The sequence below is a fragment of the Thermobia domestica genome, chromosome 11 (assembly GCF_964235325.1).
Source record: "Thermobia domestica chromosome 11, izTheDome1.hap1.1, whole genome shotgun sequence".
Lineage (NCBI taxonomy): Eukaryota > Metazoa > Arthropoda > Insecta > Zygentoma > Lepismatidae > Thermobia > Thermobia domestica.
The window spans coordinates 88,499,799-88,523,259 of NC_137464.1; the positions used below are offsets into that span (position 1 = coordinate 88,499,799).

The 23,461-nt window shown below is 34.9% G+C and overlaps 1 protein-coding gene across 6 annotated transcripts in view; it reads right to left on the bottom strand.

Annotated features, from left to right (window-relative positions):
- Pkc98E (Protein kinase C) overlaps positions 1 to 23,461 on the bottom strand; it is a 281,404-nt gene that overhangs the window by 56,794 nt on the left and 201,149 nt on the right. For 2 of the 6 annotated variants that reach the window (XM_081730778.1, XM_081730783.1), the window contains 4 exons: positions 21,602 to 21,684; positions 19,272 to 19,407; positions 10,289 to 10,434; positions 2,654 to 2,876 (listed from right to left, as the gene is read on the bottom strand). In XM_081730778.1, coding sequence (XP_081586904.1) covers positions 2,654 to 2,876; positions 10,289 to 10,434; positions 19,272 to 19,407; positions 21,602 to 21,684 — 588 coding nt within the window. The remainder of the gene's footprint in view (positions 1 to 2,653; positions 2,877 to 10,288; positions 10,435 to 19,271; positions 19,408 to 21,601; positions 21,685 to 23,461) is intronic. The other 4 variants (XM_081730782.1, XM_081730780.1, XM_081730781.1 and 1 more) reach the window with 4 other exon arrangements.

Below are 23,461 nucleotides of genomic sequence, written 5' to 3' on the forward strand. Positions count from 1 at the left end.
AGATAAGGAATCAATCCTTTATGTAACTCTCTTACCTGTAGCAGATTTTGCACAAATTATTTCATTAATAATTTTCTCTGCAAATTTTAGCTTTAAAACGTGTATTACTGAACGTGTTTCCTGATTCAAAAATATGAAGTGACTCCACAAAGGCGGACATCAAGATAGTGAACGTCGTTGAGTGTGCATTTTTGTACCTAGGTAATTCCTATCGGCAAATTCATTTCATCAACCATACGAAACGCTTGCAGTTCACCAATTAAAATGTCCCATTCGCCCTTTTGAAACATCCTCCCTCCCTCCCTCTCTCTCTCTCTCTCTCTCTCTCTCTCTCTCTCTCTCTCTCTCTCTATATATATATATATATATATATATATATATATATATATATATATATATCCTAATTTTGGATTCGCGATCTTAAGTTGTTTATCACACTGCAACATGAGGAACACCTCTCCAAGTCTGACCTAACCGTTTGAGATATCCTATATTATCATTTCAAACTGAAGAATCTTCATTACATACATAAAGTACCGATCCATACTTTTATACGTATCGAAATACGACGATAAATTTGCTTTTAAATAAAACTACAGTTTACTTATAATTACATGGGCGCATGGAGAGATATTCAAAATTAACAAAAAATTGGCTACTTATCAATGAATTCTCCCTTGAAAAATTTAAAGGTTTTGACGTTTCGGAACTCTCAGCTGGTTCCTTCCTCAGTGGCAAGGTAAAAAGGATTAATACGGAAAGGAGAAAAAAAAAGGAGTAAAACCAGGAATACATACCACTATATAAAAGTAACGTACAAAAAAGATCCTGAGATGAATAGAGCAGAATGAAGAAGCAAAAACTTGGATTGGAATTCCTTATTTCCCACAACTTTCAACAAAAATTCAACGTATTGTTGCAAAGCATAACATATCTGCTTCAAGTATTCCCCCAAAAAGTTTACAAAAACATCTCACTGGATTTAAAAGCTATTTTGTCGATCCATTAAACAAGGCAGGTATTTACCGCGTCCATTGCGAATGTGATTCCTCATACATTGGCCAAACTAAACGTAATATTAACACGCGTGTGAAGGTACATGTTAGACAATCAAAAATGTCACATGAAGAATGCATATCGGGTTTAGCGCTTCATCTAAAACAACATTCACATAATATAAAACAGGTTAAGGTAATAGGTTCAGCAAAAATTAAAAAAACGGGAAATTAAAGAATCGTTCTTTATTCATAAATACAAATCTGCATTGAACTTTGATACTGGCAACATTGATCGAACTTGGGTACCTACCTTTGATGCATACTTTGGATCTGGCAATAGTGGCCTAACATAAACACCACGTTCTTTTTTATTCAGTTCATTCTTTCTTCATTCTGCTCTATTCATCTCAGGATCTTTTATGTACGTTACTTTTATATAGTGGTATGTATTCCTGGTTTTACTCTTTTTTTTTTTTTTTTCTCCTTTCCGTATTAATCCTTTTTACCTTGCCACTGAGGAAGGAACCAGCTGAGAGTTCCGAAACGTCAAAACCTTTAAATTTTTCAAGGGAGGATTCATTGGTAGTACCCAATTTTTTGTTAATTACAGTTTACTTACTTTATATATTTGGGATGGATTCTCAATATTTATTGAATTATTTGTATATTTTCTTTAAACGAAAGCAAGTAAATGTCTTATACACATATTCTGAATTCTTCTTTGTTGTAAAACTTAATTTTGTGACAGAAATATTGTCTGCTGTAAATAACTCACAAATTGTCAGTACACCCATAGCAGCATAATGATACATTAATGAACGAGGTGAACAAGAAAACATATGCTTCAATACGGCGTGACTGTATGGAAAACGTTAGCAGTTTGGACTCAGTTGGCAGTCGTTAATGTTTAATTTGTTGCTTTTAGCTTTGATATCACTCCAGCGCTTCTTTAACTACTTCCAGTTTTAGAAAGATCAAAAGTTGTATTTGATGCAGCATTACCATAGTAACACACTGTTAGTTGCTTCGATGTTCGTCCTCCACTTTTGTATATATTGTGCAATAAACGACGTGTATTCATTTATTACTTGCACGAAAATAAAAGGAGCAATTTACACATTTTCAAGCTCCAACATTATTTTACTGCTATCGTATTCAGATTTTTGTTTTCGGTATTTCATTTTCTGATCAGACTTAACACAAGTTCAGACCTGACCCTTTCTTAGTATAATTACCGTCTATTACGTACTATGTCGGAACAAATTGGGCATTCCTTATTTTGTCTAACGAGCTAATAAAATACAGTATGATACGAAGAATTAACGGATGAGTGAAGCAGAACCAACTATTATTATTTCAAACTTTTAATTTTTTAAATTAACTGCCTTGAGAAAAAAAAATAAGTAGGAGAATTAAAAAAATATGTATATCATGCAGATAGTTCTCGTGCACAGTATTTGACTAAAATATGAGTAAAATGATAAATTAAGTAGCATATTAGAAATCTGTATATCTGACACAGAAAGAAAACAAAGTTATCCTTATTTTAAATAAATGTATTTTCAAACCAAATAATAATAATAATAATAATAAAGAATAAAAATGTGGTTTCTGTGAGGAAACCAAATGAAAAACAAAACAAAAGAAAATCTCACTGTTGCCTTGAATTTGGCCACCCTTTTCTTGGTGTTCTTGCAGTTTCTTTTCCATAATCCTCTGTGCCTCAACGCGGAGCTTTATTTCCTCATCTCCACCTGACTGAGTACCTGGGAGTTCGACGGAAGGACCAGAACCTGCCTCTTCTGCTTCAGATATGGGCAGCTGAGACGATCCTATTTTAGCATGATGTCCCGGTCGGCTGGTTTCACTAATGGAAGGCTAATGGGAAGAAGAAAATCACAAAGGATTTAAAATCACATTTCAATAACTAATATTCTTATTACAAAAAACCAATATAATGAATGAATATTTGGAAACTATTAAAATTTACATCCGAGAAATCCTATTTAAAATTGAATACATACACTGAATAGCTATTTGGATATTAAACTAGTCATTGAATTACGTAAGTGTTACGAACTTCTTCTAAATTCATATCTGAATTTCAAATTCATATCTGAACAGCATTACAGCAGTTTATCTACAGAAAAGATTAGAAAAATTACAAAGGATGTTTTACAGTGAAACCTCTCTAAAGCGGACAGCCGTGGGGAATCAAAAATTGTCCGCTATAGAGAGGTGTCCGCCTTACAGAGGTTTCATTATTTTCTTACGTAAATTAATAAACAAGGTAATATACAATTAGAAATTTTTTTTGCATGAATCACGTATTTATGAATATTACCAAAATGTTACTGTACCTGAATTATCTTGCGTCATCCAATTCCCTATGTTCTAGGCACAACATGGGAATAAGATGTTATAGTTCTCTGCACTTTACATTTATCGCTACTTACTACGTTTTCGGTGTGTTGCTTTAATTTGTGAGTTAACTGCAGCCCAGTAATGATTTTTTAAAAGACAATATGCGTACCCGTGGTCAAAATTACCAAACTTGTCTTCTGCTTGGTTAGAGATTCCAGCGGGACAGTAGAATGATGTTTCATCCCAAACAGTGGGCAACTGTCAATCACTTTTGTTTCTGAAACAGGTTGGGTGGGAGTAGAATGCAAGCAAATGATATAAAGGTGTTGTGAAACAAAGACCCTTCCTCAGAGTTGCTGAACAGACAGTTGAGGAGGCAAAATGTTGTCACACCCTCATGTTCTTCCTTGGTGACATAGTATGAATTACTAAAAGTGTATTTTTACTGTACTTTTCAACTTGTTTTTAGACAAAGTATCCGTAATAGGAGGTAAATAGAACCTATAAAAGACAAGAAAGACTGTCGGTGTCCGTACTAGAGAGTGTCCGCTTTAGAGAGGTTTGCCAATACGTTTTTTCCTATTACGGTGTTTGGGGATTACAAAATATGTCCGTTATGGGAGGTGTCCGCTTTATACAGGTGTCCGTTAGTAGAGGTTTCACTGTATTAGGAAAATATAGCCATTGCACTTAATGAGAAGAAATTGCTCATTTGGTAGGAAATGACGCATTAAAATGTTGATACTGGCTGCACATGAATTGCAAACTAAAGGAAAATAAAGATATTATTTTAACTACTTCCTTCATCAGGAAAAAAAAAAAAAAAAAAAAAACTAATGGCGAGAACAATAAACTTCGTCTGTTCTTGCCCAACAGACTGGTACATTACCAAAAAGGTGAGGAGGAGGACAATGTGAAAGACATAAAGGATAGCTGCTTTTTCTTATATGTGAAGTAGCAGAGTGTGCCAGAATCTTCAAATCAAGGTACTTGGTCCATATGAGTTTTGTTTTGCATTTGGGTATACGTGTGTTTCAATAAAACTATTAATTATAAAATTTCAGTTTTTATTTGATCTACCCTGTTCAGCAGTTAACTTAGTTTCATGTATTTTAATACAGCGGACGCCCTAACCATGCTGGTGTATCAGTTCTCGTGCGATGACCGAAGTCCCCCAGGGCTGAATTTTGTTAATATTTAGTTGAGGTGACCACTGGAAATAGGTATATATGGCATGCGGGAATCCCCTAACGTCATGAGGAAAATTGGACAGCTAGCTGAACGAAAAACATAACAGATTCCAGTCAGGGACGGGATTCGCAATGTGCTGATGACCCAAACACTACAGACAGTTACTCAACTTAAGTCCTTCGAGGCTTCATGAAAGAGAGTTCATTTGAATTCATGTATTTCAATAAAGAATAATTCTCGGATTTCTCTTTCAGCGATATTTTTTGGCTCATGAAATGTAGTAATGTTGCGACTTTGTGGTTAGATTATGTTTCAACTATTCATGTGGCTGCTTTCCTCGCCTGTGTGCCACCCTGCAGTGGATATTTAAATCTCTAAGCTGCCTCCCTCACTCCATTTCAATTTCGAAAGTGTACAAAATCATACCATTAAAAACTGGAAACAGTCAATGAAAACGTTAAGTGAAAACTGAACTATGTCGTTGACATTCATTAATGTCAAACCCACCGTTCTTAATATCGCATGACCTGTTAACACGTCATAGACCACATGAGTGGTTAAAGTGGAGATGGTGTTTATTTTTAGCATATGGCATTTTAGCATATGGCATATTCTTAACCTTAGTATTTAGTATTTTTCGTCATGCCAGTGGAGCTGCGTGTTGCACTGTAAAACGTCAAGGAGGAATCTAGTTCTACAATGTAGTTCCTGTAATTAGTAGTGATTTTTTAGGTTTCGCAAAGAACACGAGAAACGTTAAAATCTCCTTTTTAGAGAACCGGTGTAAAGCTGCTAGAAACCGGGACTTTAATTAGCTCCTTGGTACACAAAAACTTTTTCCGATGCCACTTGGATGTTTTAATTTAGTTTTTGTTGTAAGATTGAACTTAAATAAGCCTAATAATTTCTGTCGTCAAAAGTCTAAGCATACTACTGATTTTTCAGAAAAAAAGAGGTCCATACAAAACTTACTTTGTTAGACTCGTTCTGTAAAATAAACATCATTGTCCATATACACAATTAAAACATATGGTTCTGTTTCCACTTAACAAATTTATTGAGTATGTTTGCGTTCAATGAAATGTAAACCCTTAGCTCTAATAAGAGCTTTACAAATTCCAGGAATTTATTTTATTAATTTACACAACGTTTACGAAGTTATGCGACTCCAATAGCTCTAAAGAGCCTTGCAAAAATCTTCAGTATTCGTTGGCATTTATTTTATGAACTGTCCTGTCACGTTCATTTTACAAGAGCTCGATATGTAACAAATTGGGTGACTATTCCATTTGTTGGTAATGTAAGAGTCTGTTTTGCATTATAGATAGCTACTGTACAGCTTAGAAGAATGTTTGGGATGGGAATCTTGTTGTAGTACAAAGTTACTGCCCAAATCGAATTCCATGCCTCACTTGACTGTTGTAAAATACATGTTTGTCCATTATTCTATTAATTCGAACCAACTTATCAACTTGGTATATGTAAGGCATTCCAGATACAGCGACGCTACCTTCTTTGTGTTTTGCTGTAGGTATTACACGGTCGGGATGACGGCGCACAAACTTCCAGCATTGGAAGGTGAAAAGCTGAAATTTAGATTTGTAGATCCACAGTGCCTCCTTTCATTGTTCATCATTCCAGTCTTCTTGATCCAGGAGTATCTTTTGTAATGTTTCCTGCTTTGAAGGAGTGGTTTCTTTACCACAATCTTACGCCCAAGACCACAGATCTGAAGGTACAGGGCCACGGTCCTATTTGATACCGAATAAAAGTGGCTCTTCTACAGTTTTATTAGTTCTTCCTGGGCGGTTACTGACTATTCCGTTTGCTTGTTTTTTTCAGTGAACTTGTCCTTGAGAGAAGTTTTTTATGATTAGTGCGTTTCCGTGCAATATTTACACCATTTTATGACTATCTTTCAAGAGTCCGATGCACTGCTCCGCCAGATCACTAAACGATTTTTCGCAAGAATGACTCTCTTCTCCGGAAATAATAACTTCAACACGTGCTTCGATTCTTAGTTAACAGTTTCTCGTCCGCATTTTACAGTGTTTGTATGTTCTTCGTTCATTCAACTATTCACTTGATTCACGCAAATAAACACAGTAATATTGCATGTCACAGATTTGCATCTAGTTTTGACCATATTACGACTCGACTGAATAGCCCTTATACAATTGTTCGTTAAAGTAAAGAGATAACTACTGACAAGGGTTCATACACAAACACCACTAGATGCTGCAACTATGCATCATCAAACAAAGCGTGACGTTAATTGTCTGTTCATTAGTTATTTGAATATTGTCAAGCAGCTTTCCCCAATAAATTTGTCTCGATATCAACAAAACCATTAATTTTCGCATGCTTATATGAAAAACATTGTTTATTTTCAAGAAGAAGCCCAATAAACATGGTTTTGTATGGACACAGTCTTTTATTTGGAAAATTCTGAAAAATCTACAATGTATGTATGTATGTATGTATGTATATATGTATGTGTGTATGTACGAAACATTCATTGAATGTTAATAACAAAAACTAATCCGAAATAAAAATTAATTAGTTCACTGGTTGAAAGTAAGATAACATATAATATATTATGATGATGATGTAATTTACTGTTTATAAGTTGACATGAACGTAATAATAAGCTTGTAATTTTTCAGAAAAACATATTAGAATTCTAGAAGACTTGACCAAGAAAAATTAATTATGGTCCAAAGTCAACGGATTATCGTACATGAGAAGACTTTCAATCAACATAAAATACATGGAATATTGGAACACAAAACTACATATGAATGTGAAACAATCAATCAGGTCTCCATACAGTAAACATCAACCAACGCAAATCAAATCTATTATGTTTAATGCAACACTCATGATCCATCATATAAGGGATGAACATGCATTGCATTACATCATACTGACAACTGATGACTCAAGGTTTGTGTGTTTCCAAAATTACTTTACGTAAAATGGGGTTAACATATTTAAATTCTATAAAGTGTACTACGATTATACATTGTGTTTACACATACATTCACCACACCAGATAGAGTCAAATACGTCGTAAATAATAATTGGATCGTGAAATGGTAAATGAACGAAAACAGTGCAGGAACAACGTAATTTAGTAATAATATTACCATTTCTAACTATATCGGTAACTATATCGTATCAAGAAAAATATTTTAGGGCCGCGTCTTTACGGCTTCGAATGTCGAGGATCTGTCTTTTTAACACTATAGGAAATATAGGGCATTGTATAGGATGAATATTAACTGATATGTGCAAGTTAATACCTGTAAAATGAAGCAATAATTACTTAATTCTTCGATACACGATGTTCCTAATAGTAATATTTAATTTACTTTTACACGCCAGTAGCTCAGGTCTCTAATTGTATGTTTTTTAAACACACTTTCAAATCAAAGGGGAAAGAATTTGCCACACAATCCTGCTACAAGTTGGGTAAATAGCCTAGAACCTGCTTTGTTTAAAATATTTACAGAAAACGATATTTTATGTTGTTGAGGTATTTTATTTCTTACTTAAAAAACTTATTAAAAATTATTAACACTTTGGAAATTATTAACAATTGAAAGCAACGTGTTTACAAATGGTTTTAAGCCTACTGCACACGTACAGGAGTAATGCAATTTCAAATAAGACACGGAGAAAATTATGTTTTCCTATGCATGTGAAAGAACAGAATACATAAAAGACGTGAATTGATCTTAAATTATGTACAAGACACTTCTGTGTCGGGTGAGTAGACTGTGTACTACAGTGAAATTTAGTGCGGCAATCCACTACAAAAAATGAAATGAAATGAAATCTTTAAGTTTTACGTCCCACGGTTATGCCGGTTAGGCTAAAGGAGACGGTGATGATGAGAGATGAGTGAAATGGTGGAATGAAGAAAGTGGGAGGAAACGGGAGAAACCTGAGAAAACCCACGAGCACGGTGTTTGTCCACCACAAAGTCCACACGGCGCGAGCTGGGAATCCACTACAAAGGTCGCATTGATGTAAATGTAATAGCCACACAAAGACTGCCTTGAGCAATTCTTCCAGTAGTGAAGTTCGTGGAAATCACAGTGATTAGGCGGCAACCTTAGTTTCAGTCATGATAAGATTAACTTCAGTGGTGGGAATATTACGAGGTGGAAACCAATGGGGAAGCTATTAATCAATTTTCCCCTAGTTTGTCAAAAGTAGAAAAAGAACATATATATACATATTCCCCGATTCGGGTCTCCGAGAATGGTATATCTTGGAAAAGACTATTTGAGAGAAAGTGATGATCATAAAAGGGAGACGTGTTGGGAAAGACTACTGTACAAGAAAGTACAATGTGGGAAAGATGGCTGGAGAAGAAAAGATGAACAATACCAAAACGATTGGGATAGGAATATGAAACGTACGTACCATGTTAGAAGAAGAAAAACTAGAAAACCTTAAAAAGAAGAAACGAAACAAAATAATGTGAAGGTAGCTGGAAACTGAGAAACGAAGGAAATAATCGATGGAAGTAATGTTAGGTACGCACCTAAATGAGAAGGTGTGACTTCGTTGACGACAGATTATGATATTAAAACTTGAAAAGGAGAAGGATTTAGTAGCGGATATAGACATACGTACCGACTACCACGTATATAACTTGTAGAGCAGAATGTAAGAAAGCAGAGGAAAGCATAGGCATGGGAGAAAGGCCTATGTGTAATTGTAATGGGAAATTTTAACGCAGCTTTGGGGGAGAGATAGGAGGGTAATATCGTTGATTAAAAAAAAAGGGGGGGGGGGAATTAAAGAGGAGAGGGTCTGCTCAATTTCTGTACAGGATTCACTGGTTATCGGGAATACTTGGTTCAACCAGCACAAGAGAAGATGATATACAGGGTGACATTTCAACACTCTATGTTATCCTATAATAAGAGATTACAAAAACTAAAAAACAATCTAACGATTCATGAATGGTTTTGTAAAGCCAAGGTTGAAATACTTAAAACGTTTCAAAATTTAACACACGAAAAGTTGATTTGGATAAAAGCTTACACTGTATAAAAGCTTTTTTAAAAATACATTTTATTATATAAATGACTGTTTGGGTATGAAAGTATATGACACAATAAGGCTAATCCTAAACCATAAAGTGAGAGAAAAAAATCCATTAAAGATGAGACGAAAACTTAAAAACTTCTGTAAAATTTCAAATTTGTTAATGAGTCTTTTATCCAAATAACCCTTCACGAATCTAGATTGTACAATTTCTAAATTATATCCTAATAGTAGATATAGAACTTTAATACAAGTTTCCACTTTCATAATATGAAATATTTAGAAGTTATGATTTCAAATACTACTGTATGGTTTAAAACTTTTTTATTGCCCACGAAAGTACCCAACAGTCCTTATTAAGACCATTAATAAACAAATTTAAATTACTGGTTAAAAACTACGCATACTCCTTTTCTACTTAATAAATAGTATCAATATTTTCTATTAATACGTGAATATTCAAACGTACATTATATCATTCTACAAAGGGTGATAACACAAAAATGAAAAGACAAAGGGGACAGTTAAGAAGCGAAATAGGATATTAATAGATAAGTATGAATGGTGTCGTTACAACAAATACTACCACTGAAGAGAACAGCCGTCTCGCATTCCAGGGGAAACACCAACACGACGCTTACACAAACGGAGAATAAAGAATTTCGTTTTACCTCAACAGTTACCTTTTTCTTTCTTTGGTTCCAATCGGATGGCGAAATACCTATCTGGGCGAGAATTTCTGCCATGACTTTTGTATTAATACCACAATTATTAGCGACATTTCTCTGACATCGTTTGTGTACATTCATACTACACACTGAAAAAGAATAAAATGAGATTAATGGTGGCACACAAGGAAACTTATCAAAGTGTTTATCTAACACTTACATACAAATTATAATTAATTGGCGTAACGTAAGATGGAAATAATTAAATTTTGAAAGCACATAAACATACACGGTCATTCCAGGTTTAATGTAACGAATTTGGTACCCTTACTAGCTTAAGAAAAGTTGCGACTCCATCAGTGATTGTGCCTGATATGTAAGTCTTATTTCTTAACTATTGTGCTGCATGTTAGTTTCCACTGATGGAGATTGCGTTGAAGCATAGTTTCATTGGGTCTCTTCCATTTTTCTTGTCAAACTTTCGAAAAACCACCCAGTTTGAGCGGCTGTCGAGGGCTCGACGTTTGTTTCAACAACAGGAACACACAAAAGTCCATGGAGGATACACCAGGAAATTTCACAAAAATGTCTGTAAAAAGAATTGTATGAATTCCCCTTTCATGTGCCATCCGGTCCATGTACTTTACTGCGGACTTTTCCGTATGACTGGATGCATTGGCTGGTGAATGACAACGCGAGATGTGTCACTGCTATATAGAACCGGAACATCATGGTGAAACAATGTCTCCTAATTGTTAGTCTGGTAATAAGTTGCATTGATTGTAGCCGTTTTACCAACTCTACGTAGCGTAAGTTTGCCATTAGAGCAGTAAGCATCAACCACCATAAAGCCTTCCAGATTTACACACTCGATGACAATGACTTTTGGAATCACGGTGTTGAGTGAAGAATCTCTCTCTCTCTCTCTCTCTCTCTGTCTTTTTTTTTTTTTTTTTAAAAATTACATTTCGACTATACGGCCATGCCTGTTCAGAGCCACTATACAAGCTTCCACCTGTTCCGTGCAAAATTGCGTTCACACAACTTAGACTGTTCCTCCTTTTCTTTATATGTGAGAGACAGACATTGAACTCCAATCTTATGGTTCTTTATGAAACGCAAATCTCGCGAAATTACAATCGCGGTGGAACCTTCAACTGCCCCTGCTCCTATTCTTTCAGATGGTGGATTCTCACGTCCCACAAGAAATGTACTTTTTGTACAACATGGGAGGGCTCAGCAACAGTAGGATGCCAATTTTGTTGAGATTTAACACAGCGCTGGGACTTCTTTGGGACAGAAACCTTTTGTCATACAATGATACTTATCTGGCTATAACAATAATCAATGTCAAAAATGTAGCCATCCCAAAAGGCTGTAATTTTCGGAGCTCTAAGACTATTTACACATACGAACAGCCATCCTCCCTGCAAGTAAACACACAGTATTTTCCAACTAATCGGAGTGACTTCTCCGCCGTGTTTACTCACGTTGGTATACCTAGCGATCGAACTCATTACTATAAATATGAAATGACTTTCTGTATTTCTACATATCTGTTTAAATTTACAAATTACATTTTTTTTTACGTTTCTAGAATACCTATGATGATGATGATGATGAGTACCTGAGATTCAAATTCACCAAGATGGCGCCATTCCCCTGTCTGTTCTTTTTATTTTTATATCTTATTTCCCTTCCTATCTGATGAAGCGTTAAACTAAAGTTATGTTTTACTTAGTTTGTGTGATTATATATCATGTAAGTTTTGTATTAATTATTTACATTGCTACTGATTACAGATAATGTAATAAACTAGATGCAAATACAGACGTTGATTCATTTATATTGAACCGAATTTGAACGTGCCATTTACCCAGGATACCACAGGCTGTGTTCAAGCTGCAGGCCACTTCGGAGTTTTCATTGCAGGACATTGCATTGTAACCGGACGATGGGTATTGCATCCCATTCCTCTTTATACGCTTTCCACAGCCCGGAGACGGTGCGAGCTTGATGATGGGACAAACGCTGCTTGAGGAATCCGAAAGTTCATTGTGCTTGTATCTGGGCTCTTGACAGGAATGTCAGAGAAGGAAATAGCCGAAATTCCAGTTTCCTGCTCTATATGGCGATAGAATGTCAGCGATGTTTTCGCTGTGTGGCTGGATGCCTTGTCATCGTGCAGGATGGTTCACGTTCTGTTTGTACAATGTTGGGATATCATGTTGGTCAGGACATGAGTCTGATAGTACGCAGCATTGATTTTGACGTTTTGCTCCACCTTTCGGAGATGCAGTTTGCCCGTGTACAAGAAACCGGCAACAATCATGAACCTTTTTGGGAAGTTCACTGGTGGAAGAACGTGCTTCGGCAAATGATGGCAACAGGTATGTAATGGCACGAACTTTTCCACAGTCTGTAAGGTAAATTCACGCCTCATCAAGGGTAACAACGAACTTGATCACCCGCGAGATGACGTTCATATAATCTCCTGCAGTTCCTTTTTTGCTTAGCCATATGACACGATTTCAGGGCGTGCAAACTGCTCTTGCAAACGATCGTGAGGCGTAAATCCCTGTGAATGGTGCGGTTGATTGTTGTCTACGATGTGCGGCATTTGCTGGCCATCGCATCCTGTGAGGAAAATTTTCGGAGATCGCCATACGCCGAACCACACGCAATAGTGGCCGAGTTTTCTTCACGGGAGGCCGGTTTCTAGCTGTTCACGCCTATGTGGTGAGTCCAGCACTCTGTGCTGTGTATTTTGGTATAATACGTTTCACAGTGGCACGACCTACACGAGAATTACGCACTTGACACATTTCTACGAAGAGCAACGCCGTGAACTTAGTGTCGGAAAGGGCCACAATAAACCTCTCCCAGAGTCTGTTTAGTTTCAGAGGCATTACACTACGTTCAACCACAATGATCTACTGCGTGGCTAGTGTTGTAAAATTTCCGGAAATTTTGAACCTGCTGGTAAAAAACATTTTTTTCGGAAAAATTGGGTAAATAACAAAAAGCTTTGTATTAGGTGAGTTTTGCTAGTAATGAAACCGTTTTCTTCTCTCGAACGCGTGAAAAATGGAACTTCAGAAATTTCAATGTTGTGAATATTTAAAAAAGAGGCATTCGAAAATAAAACTGTTGTTTACAATTATTCTTGAAAATTGATAGTCTGCATTCATTTCCTTTATGTGCCTTTTAGTCGTTTACTCCTGGTTATGCATTAATTATAGAACTTTTACAATTGCATACACATCTACCATCATGAAGCGTTTCTGTTGCAACAAATAGGGCTCTTGAATGAAACTGAGTTCTTAATGTGCTCTCTGATCTGGTGAAATTTTGTTAATTTTAACCAAATTACTTCTTAAAAGAAAGAGCAGTAGGCAAATTACACTAATACTCATGCACTAAGACATGTAACTACTACTATTTAATATTCAAATACAGACTTTAATATAAACTTTATGTATAAAATTTTGTATGTAAACAAATACCTGTTTTCTACTGCGACAAATTATCTGTATATATAAAAATGAAAGTGACTATATTTGTAACTTAACAACTCTTGAACCACCAGACTGATCTCGATAAAAATTTTCAGCATAGATGAGGTTCGGGCCTGGGATGGATTTTACCATTTCACTTTGAAGGTGCAACTTGGAGGAAGGAAGTGCGGATATATATTGAAAAGTACCGATCTTAGTGTCGAACCAATAGTTTTCGGGGTTGCTCAGATGAATAGTAATACTTCCGATGCTGTTTAAATAAAAATTCAGGTCCGCAACTTAGAAGAGGGGGAAGGGGAAATATATAAATGTGATTGAAAGTAGTCGATATCAGTGTCGAATCCATAGTTTTTGGGGTCGTTAAGATGAATAGTGACACTTTCGATGCCATGTAAATCCAAATTTATCCCGCAAATTGGGGAAGGGGGAGGAATATATATAAATGATCGAAAATGACTGATATTATTGTCGAATCCATAGTTTTCGGGGTAGCTGAGATGAACAGTGACACTTCTTATGTTGCTTAAATCCAAATTCAGTGCCGTGACTTGGGAGCGTGGAGAGGAGATATATATATATACAAATGATCGAAAATGACCGATATTTGTGTCGAATCCATAGTTTTTGGGGTCCCTAAGTTCTTTGGTGACAGTTTTGGTTTCCTTTATACCCAAAATGAAAGTATTCTCCCCGTGCGAAGAACGGGTATTCTGCTAATCTTCAATAATAACGAACGGAAGTTTCACATGTTAAATTCTTCAACATATTTGTCGCTGCTCAAATCTACCCACTTGTGCGGTGTATGCGTGTATAAGATCATCTCTTTTTTTGAGTTGTTCGAGAAGTATACAAATTATAAAGAGGGATTTTTATATTCAGACATCAGAAAACTAAAAAGTAAAATTAAAAGCTGTTGATTTAAGTATTTTTCCTGCTAGCGAAAGACGTTGTATAAATGCTGCAGACACGTTACGGCAAATAAGATTAGCATCAGGCGAGAAATAGTTTTTAAATTATATTTTCTTGGTTTTGCCAATATTTCCAAACTAAAGATTTTTTCTAACGAGTTCAAAATTTCCGGAAATTTTACACAGCACAAGGAAGATACGGATCTCCATAAAATATATATTTGTTTTTAACATACTGGTATTAACTAAAATGATTCTGGTCGTTATTTTAACATTTCCCTGCCTTAAAACGGTAACTTCGTAAGATTACTCAAGATAATTTAAATGCGTTTATATTAATTAATCTAACTAGGATTATATTTTAGTATCTTTTGTAGCCATAACTCCATTCTATCACGGTGCTAACTTTAAAGGAACGGTGCAAACATATTTGTTGCCACAAAATTCCCCTATTGTAATACAAGAAACGTAACTAGTCAATACAAGAAACATAACTACTCAATGATCTTAACTGTAAACTAGTAAATATAAAATAGTTTTCATTTTAAAAGCATAATGTAGTAAAATATCCGAAAATTTCAATTTTTCCGTTTTTATCCAAGCTCGGGAAAAAACGTTAAAATTTTTTTTTTTTTTTTTAATTTCCGGTTTTTTTCCAGGCCTTTACAACACTATGCGTGACTAACGAGATACTGACGCTTGCCTCGAGGCAATTTTGCAGCGATGAATTGCACATGTGCAGTACAGTTGCACATTGACTTTGGCTAAATAATGAATCAACCTCTGTAAATGTCTTATCAAGGTAATTATAACACATATTAAGCGTTAAATGTTACTACTACTACTACTTTACCTACCTTACAGTCTACTTTATCTACATGGAAAAGTATGGAGTAGACTATATATAGATTACAGTAGACAACACAGAACATGCATACCACGTAAAATTATTGTCTGTGGCACATAGCTGATTTCAACAGAGTAAAAATCAGTTTTTCTCGATTTTCTCGAGAACATGAGAATTTATCTCAATCACATAATGTTGTTCAGTTCGGTGTAATCTATCGATTGATGTCTATTCTTTGTACAGTCCACAGCAAAAAACCTGCAACATGAGCATGTAAGTTTATTGTGAAAGTACGTTTAACAGCGCAGGAAATCAACATAACGTCTAAGTGGCACGAACCACGCCAGGAGAAACTTCGGCGTCCTTTCCCGTACATTTATTTTGGAGCAAAAGACTTCGTCGTTTTACAATAAACTTATATGCTTATGTTGCAGTATTTTTTTGCTGCGGACTGTACAATACTGCAGTTAAACAAAAAATTAAAGTTTAAGAGTTAGTCATAATTTTGGGCTACATCTCATTAACCACATTGTTGTCTTGTTAGTGTCATAATGAAGAGTTTGATGACGTGTATCTCAACATCAATTTCATCAAAAATAAGTTGTAGTTACCGTATGATATCAATTTTTAGGTTTACAAAAATATTTTGTCGATTTTTTTCGAAACTATTCTTGAGAATTTACACGCGCCTATATCATGCTGTTCAGCTCAATGAAATTTATCGATTATACATGTGTCATATTCGGACATTTTTTTTTCGTTTAATACTAATAATACTGTAGAATTTGAATTTTTGAAATATTGGGTTCTTAAGAACTACAGCTGGATTTTTTTTTTTTTTAACCCTACAAAGAGAAAGGCGATAACGTGAAGTAACACGTACTTGAAAAATCAGAAATAGTCTCCATTAGAAGTAATAATCTGTCTCAAACGCTCCCAAGCGAGTCATCCATTGCGTGCAGGATTTGGAACAGTCGGTCGCGCAGATAGCTGATTATAATTTGACAGTGCAAATATTAGCGTTTGGGACAATAGTGTCAGAACTAACCCAAGTAACATGTGGTTTTACGTTCTTCTCAAACATCAGGACATCTCTGCGATTCAAAGCCCAGCCTGCTCGGTTCTCACTCTTTTATACAGATTTCAATTTTTGAGTGTACGCAGGTACATGATCGTCACAGGCAGTAACGGTTCAACATGCATGATACCCTGAGAAATTCAACGAACGCAATATAAACTTCTATTAATGAAGAGGTGGTCTTAGTAGTTTGGAAGTGAGTTCATGTAGTAGTAGTAGTTAAAAAAAAGCTCCTGTTGCTTTTTGAACCGCAGTCATTTAATGTGAAACTCATCATCCCACTGTAAACCGTCTTCCAAGTTGGTGGAGGTCTCGCCAATTGATTTCTACACTATAATTCTTACTTCTTCTAATATTTTACATGTTTGGCCATGATCGGCCTCAATATCCGCCTTGAGCGCCTTGTCCTGTATGATGCGTCGCGCAGTCCCATACACTTGGCATAATTTTTTCCCCATTTCACTAACGTTTGTCCTCAGCTTAAACTCATAAAACATGAAGCTCCCTATAACCGTTTGGAGTTTCCATTTTTAACCTGATCTCACTGATAAATCTATTTAACTGTATGGACTGCAACTAACACGCTAAAAGAGGAAACAATTACCAATACGTTGTCTTCCTCTCTTTTCACTTCGAAATTAAAAGCATGTGCAGCACCATCACTTAAAAACAGAACCAAAGGCAGAAGTTTTTGGGGAACTTAATACTAGTACCCTAAAAATAAGTATAGAATAAAACCTCCACATCATTCAGTTACCAATGTCGATTGCATACTAAACATACATACTTCACTAGAAACTACAAATATAAATTATTTATAGTATATAAATCTGCAAGATTATATTATAGTTCAATGGTACAAGCCAGGTCACCATCCTGCAACATGGAGTTGAGAAGAGAGTGTGTTGTATTATAATAATAAGTAGGCAAATGCATTATAGGCAAGAGCTTGGGGGTGGACTTAAAATTTCCTCGTCTTTTTTATGTGATATCGATGGATGAGGATAGGAATTAACAGATCACAAGAATTTGTAAATGATGCTATAATGGTGTTTCAATGCTTTCATTAATAAACTTCACACTTCGTAGAGAAAATAAACTAAGTGGTACGTTGCTAGCAAAAATTTTCGATTTATTCCTTCTAGACACAGATGGTCTTGCACTGACCGGTGGCGGAGCTTTAATTTAGAAGATATTACACAAATTATTTCTATTCTCTTCCTGCAATGTCTTATACTCTGCAAAAATAAACAGTTTTTAATTTAAATACTGGAAAAATACTATTTCACAGAGAGAGAAAATAGATACTTTTGAAGGAAGTTTATAAAAACATCTAATTATTTACAAAAATTTTCGTTTTTAGGGTAGTGGAGGATAGATTAACTACTGATATGAATTAGATTGATAAACGAAGAAAATAATATCTTCTGTTCCAGTTTGAATTTCAGTACTGGTCTTGAGTATACAATATTTCATAAGTACGAGCCATTAATTGATTCAAAATATAATTAAATATTATTAATTGACAGTATAAATATCTTACAATATATACGATGTAACAAAATTGAAAGAACCCTCCAAATTCGCCATTGTTTCTAACTAAAGCAAACTCAAAATTGAAATTTTAGAGACTGGCCCAGTTTCAGGAAGAGTAATTCCGTTACTGGTACAGCCATAATCAGTACTAGCAGCTCACCCTGTTTTCTTTCCCATTCGCATCCTTTGGACTGAGTTTTGTTTGCACCCTTTAGTTATACCGATCTCACAATATCATATATGTTTACATATTAGAATATGAAATACATACGAACATAAATGTATGCACTAATCTTTACATTCTAAAGCGATCATGATATCAAATATACGTAAGAAGTTGCTTGGATTATTATGATTTCATATAATCTAATTACATGGGAATAAACTAATTAAATTTGAAAGTTCTCTCTTTGAAACAAGTGTTTGCATTTAGTTTGATCTGAAGATGATGATGCTAGTTGGAGTTAATCGTCCCTTTTCAGTAGCGATGCTATATGAGACGTAAACCTGCAGTTTAAGGTGGAATCTGAAACCATCGTACTGCGATCAAATTTTAATGCTCTCCGACCGGGAACTTCATTTGATATGACACTGAGATCTTTACATATTCTCTTTTCGAAATTTACTTGAACGCTGTACCTGATACTGTACACAACAATTTAAAATACAGGAATCACATTGTTAAGCTGACTACAGTGATAGAGCATTTTGTGTGTATTTTGATGCGTCTGTAGAACTGAGCTTGAAAAACTACCTAGGAAAGCCCAATGGTTCCAATTATTTACATTTCATAATTTAAATAGTATCACGTATGTAGGTACTCTATACTGTATGCCTATAACATAGATGAAGATTTATAATTTAATTGATGTTAATATTGTTACCTCTCAACTACTACTATTACGCAGATACGAACACAAAGATGTGGGACCCGTACATTGTCTTAAAAAAAAAAAAAAAATGAGAATCCGCAACTCTGAAGTAATTGGGAACCACGGTTTTAGAATGTAACAAGTGACTCTAAAGGCGATTAATCTATGATTTAATTAACGATTCTTGATAATCAATGAAGAAAAACACGACTGATACTAATACTGACCTTCACACTGCAAACCCTGCCTAATGAGGCCATACAGCAATGAGCCACAATGGTCACAAAATGTAAAACGCTTGTAGTTATGCACTACAAATCGGTGAGGGACATTTATCTGAAAACGCTTTTCTTCTGCAAGTGACTGAAAAGAAAATAAGAATAAATTTAACTATAATACATACGTTTAAGCATTTACTTTCATAATAATAGGGATATTTGAATAGCTCACTGCAAAAAGAGACCAGAGTCACTTTGTAATAATTCGGAGAAAGATATAAGAAGCTCAACTGACCAGGGTGTTTCTTCTCGTTACCTCAATTTCGAGAAACGTTTCTAAAATATACTGTTGTGACAAACTATCATTTTGCACTAAACTTGGTTTTATCTTAATAATAATCGAATCCATTGTTAACTAAATTACAGTTTCCTGTCTACAGTAAGCTATTCATTTGATTAAGTACAAAATAGTACGTTCAAAGTATGTTGTTAATGTAACACAATATTCAATCCTGTAATCATCTCCGTTTTAATATGAATAATATTTATTGCTGCACAACGCTTACTATTTCTCATACTTTGATTTTATTTCGCACTCTTTTTAAGTTCTAAAAACATGTTGGGAACTTGTACACAATGATATATTTAGGCATAGATAAATACAGTTGTCAATAATAAGCAAAGAATATGTTTTAAAAATGTCTGCGTAAGTCTGAAAACAGCGTCTGAAAATTAGTTGAGGATTGTGTTTTCTTTCTGTTATATTCTAAAACTGTGAATATTTCCAGGCAGAATCAAAAGGAATCAGGTTTCCTTTTTAATTTTTTTGAATCTCTGTCACTTATTTATGTAGAGTTCTGTTCAAAAAACTTGAACATTTATTTATTTATTTACTTACTTATTGTTTATTTATTTATTAATTTATTTGAAACGTCTCTTCTAGTCCTCATATATAACGTATTGATGCATGAGCTCAAAGGAAGATGAATATGTAGCTTTGTTATCAATATCTCACTTAAAGATAAGGCCGTTTTGAAAGGAAATGTGGTTGTATTCAACATTTTTGACCACAATTATACAGATATTTTTCAAAATAAGTTGCCAACCGACCTTTCTTTGTAAACGTTTGTCAAAAAATTTACAAGTTTCCAGCATTTTAAATTGAGATTGTAGACTCATTTAAATCTTAATAATCGGAGGCGTGTTTTCCACGGAACGGATTCACACATGCTTTTTTCAAACACAATAAATTTTCGAATGATTCGCCATCTTAATCCCGTGATGTAACAGAAGGACTAAAGGAGTCTTTTCTGAACATGCTCCTCAATTTTGCGAATTTGCACACTCCCAAGAATATCTATAAAATGAGGTATTCCCATAAAAAAAAAGTCCCACAATGAGTCTCATAACATTCTGCATCTCCTGCGATATGGCGGCACTGGACAGCAACTGTACACGATGAAACTGTACAGCCTATAAAAGAATGTACAGAAAAAAAAAAAAAAAAAAACACTACATTGCCCTAATGACTACTTTTAGAACAATGTGTAAGGGCACCAACCAAAATAAAATAATAAATAAAAGATATCCCACTCTATCCAGATGTGCTACACACCTAAAATATGTGTTTTGTAAATACAAACTAAAACAATTTTAAATCACTTAGAAGTATCTAGAAAGTGCTAACGAGATATAAGACTTATTGCACAAATACTTAAAGCTTCGGCTATTTACGAGATTATATGTAAATGTAACGAATCTTGCATAGGCAAGATAAACTCAACATAAATGTCACAAACGAGGAAACATACCTATGACTAAAAACAGGCGAGCCATTTCACACTGACTAGGGAATTGATTCGACTTCAGTACTTAGCTCTGATAAATATCCACAAGCGATAAGAGCAGACATTTTTCTCTATTTTAAATCTTGCTTCAACCTACTTGTTTTTAACCCTTTTGCTGGTACTTTGAGTATCTTGAGATAACGAACTATTATATATATATATAAAATACTCTGAAGAATTTTAAGGTAATAAATTTTAACATTTATATTATATTCTCGAAGAGTAGTTTGAATTTATTAATTGTACACTTTATTTTTCACAAATTCTGCTCTTGTATTTAAGGGAGAAATAAATTGTAAAAATAATAAAGCGAATTATTATTGCTTTTACAATCATAATTGGCAATCTATTAAAAATTGACAACCAGCTCTCAGTGGTGTCGGGTAATTCTTTGGTTGACTTTATTATTTATTTGTTTGTGGAAGGAGATTTCTTAATAAATGTTATGTAGTACAGACTTAACACAGCATAACAGCTGATAATTTTACTTACGTCTTCGTGAGTATTATCTTTCATTCCAGGGCACTTTGTTACAACAGACTGATGACATCGCTTATGAACTACAACGGTACAAACTGAAATAAAACAAAGATGATCATTTATTTGGAAGAACAAAACTTTGATTTATATTAGCACATCTTATACTTCACAAATAAAGCTTTATTAGCTTCCTCAAATATCACCAAACAATGAGTCTTAGTTTTTAACACAGAACAATAGTGTTAAAAAATAAATACCACGTGTTTCAAAACAAGGCAACTACAGATTTAAAATTTGGTGGAATTCATGTCGTTATGATTTAACCCTAGGAAGTCCAAGGGAGGGGGGGGGGGACTTCTCGAACCCACTTGTTTGTATTTCTTGAAGAAAAAAAAAACCGTCGAAAGTCTTGATTAAAATATTGAGAATTTCATTTATTGTCTATTATTACTTCTTTGATAAATCCACATCATTAATGTGCATTTTTATTTAGTAACTTGTAAGTTAAAAATTATTTCAAAGTAGTGGGCTCATCGAACCCCCTTCTTGGACTTCCATGTGACATATTTTCTACAAGTATATTTCCTGAAGTTAGATTTTCTTTTTCGTTTGTATTTGAAAAGGATTGTATTCTTATGTTGGGAAACAGCATATCAGCCACGAGTAAGTTCTGAATGATTATTCTATATTCATTTCTTGTTAGATGGCGTTATGTGAGTTATAGTATGTTGGTAAATCTACCAGAAAGCAATGTTGGTACGCCTGCATACACGTAATTTTGGAGGGAAAGTGTGTTCTAATGAAGGGAAGCTGTCTGCGTTGAGTTGTTTGGTAAGCAATGAATTCGGACGAAATTGAATTTGAACTTTATAAAAGTGATACTGTAAGCGAACTATCAGAAAGTGACAGTGAAAATGAAGAAGTAGATCAATTGGACATTATAGTTTCTAGCAGTGAGGATACAGGTGGTGAAGATGATGTACTCGATCAACATGACAATGATAGTACTACCGGAACAAGATCAAATGTGTTCACAGCAAAATCAGGAAGAACATATCTGAAGGAACCACCAAAAATAACTCGTAGGAGAGGACCTAATGTATACCGTGGTCCGGAAGAAGCAAAAGTTTTGCCTCCTGGTTTGTCATCGTCTCCAATGATGCATTTTGTAAGTTTTTTTTTTTTTTTTACATCTGATGTATTTCACATCATTTTATCACACACAAATGAAGAAGCTAATGCGAGAGGCATAAATGAATTTACTTTATCTGAACTTTATGCTTATATAGGACGACTTCTGCTAACAATGGGTGCAACGTTGGATACTCGCATTGGAATAAACGATCTGTGGTCTTCACTCTACAGTAGAGATATTTACATGGCAACATTTCCTCGTAATCGAATGAAAGAGTTTAACTAGTGTTTACGGTTCGATGACAAATCAACCAGAAGTGAACGAAGCAAGACTGACAAACTAGCACCTTTTCGCAGTGTATTTGAAAAAGTAAATAGTAATATCAAAACCTATGTTGAGCCTGATCCACATACAACTATTGACGAAATGTTATCACTATTTCGTGGCCGCTGCTTATTCAAAGTATTCATGAAGGAAAAACCGGGAAAATATGGAATACTCATTCGTATTCTAAGTGACGCTACCTCAAGATATGTTTTGAATACGGAAGCTTACTGTGGTAAGAATGACTCTAGTGATGATGTAACAAGAGGCCCCACAGCTGTTGTGAAGAGGCTTGTGGAAGCAATAAAGCATACAGGTGGGAACGTAACTACCGATCGCTACTATACCTCTGTTGATTTGGCCGAAACCCTTTACACTGATTTTGGTTTGACTATGGTTGGGACACTGCAACG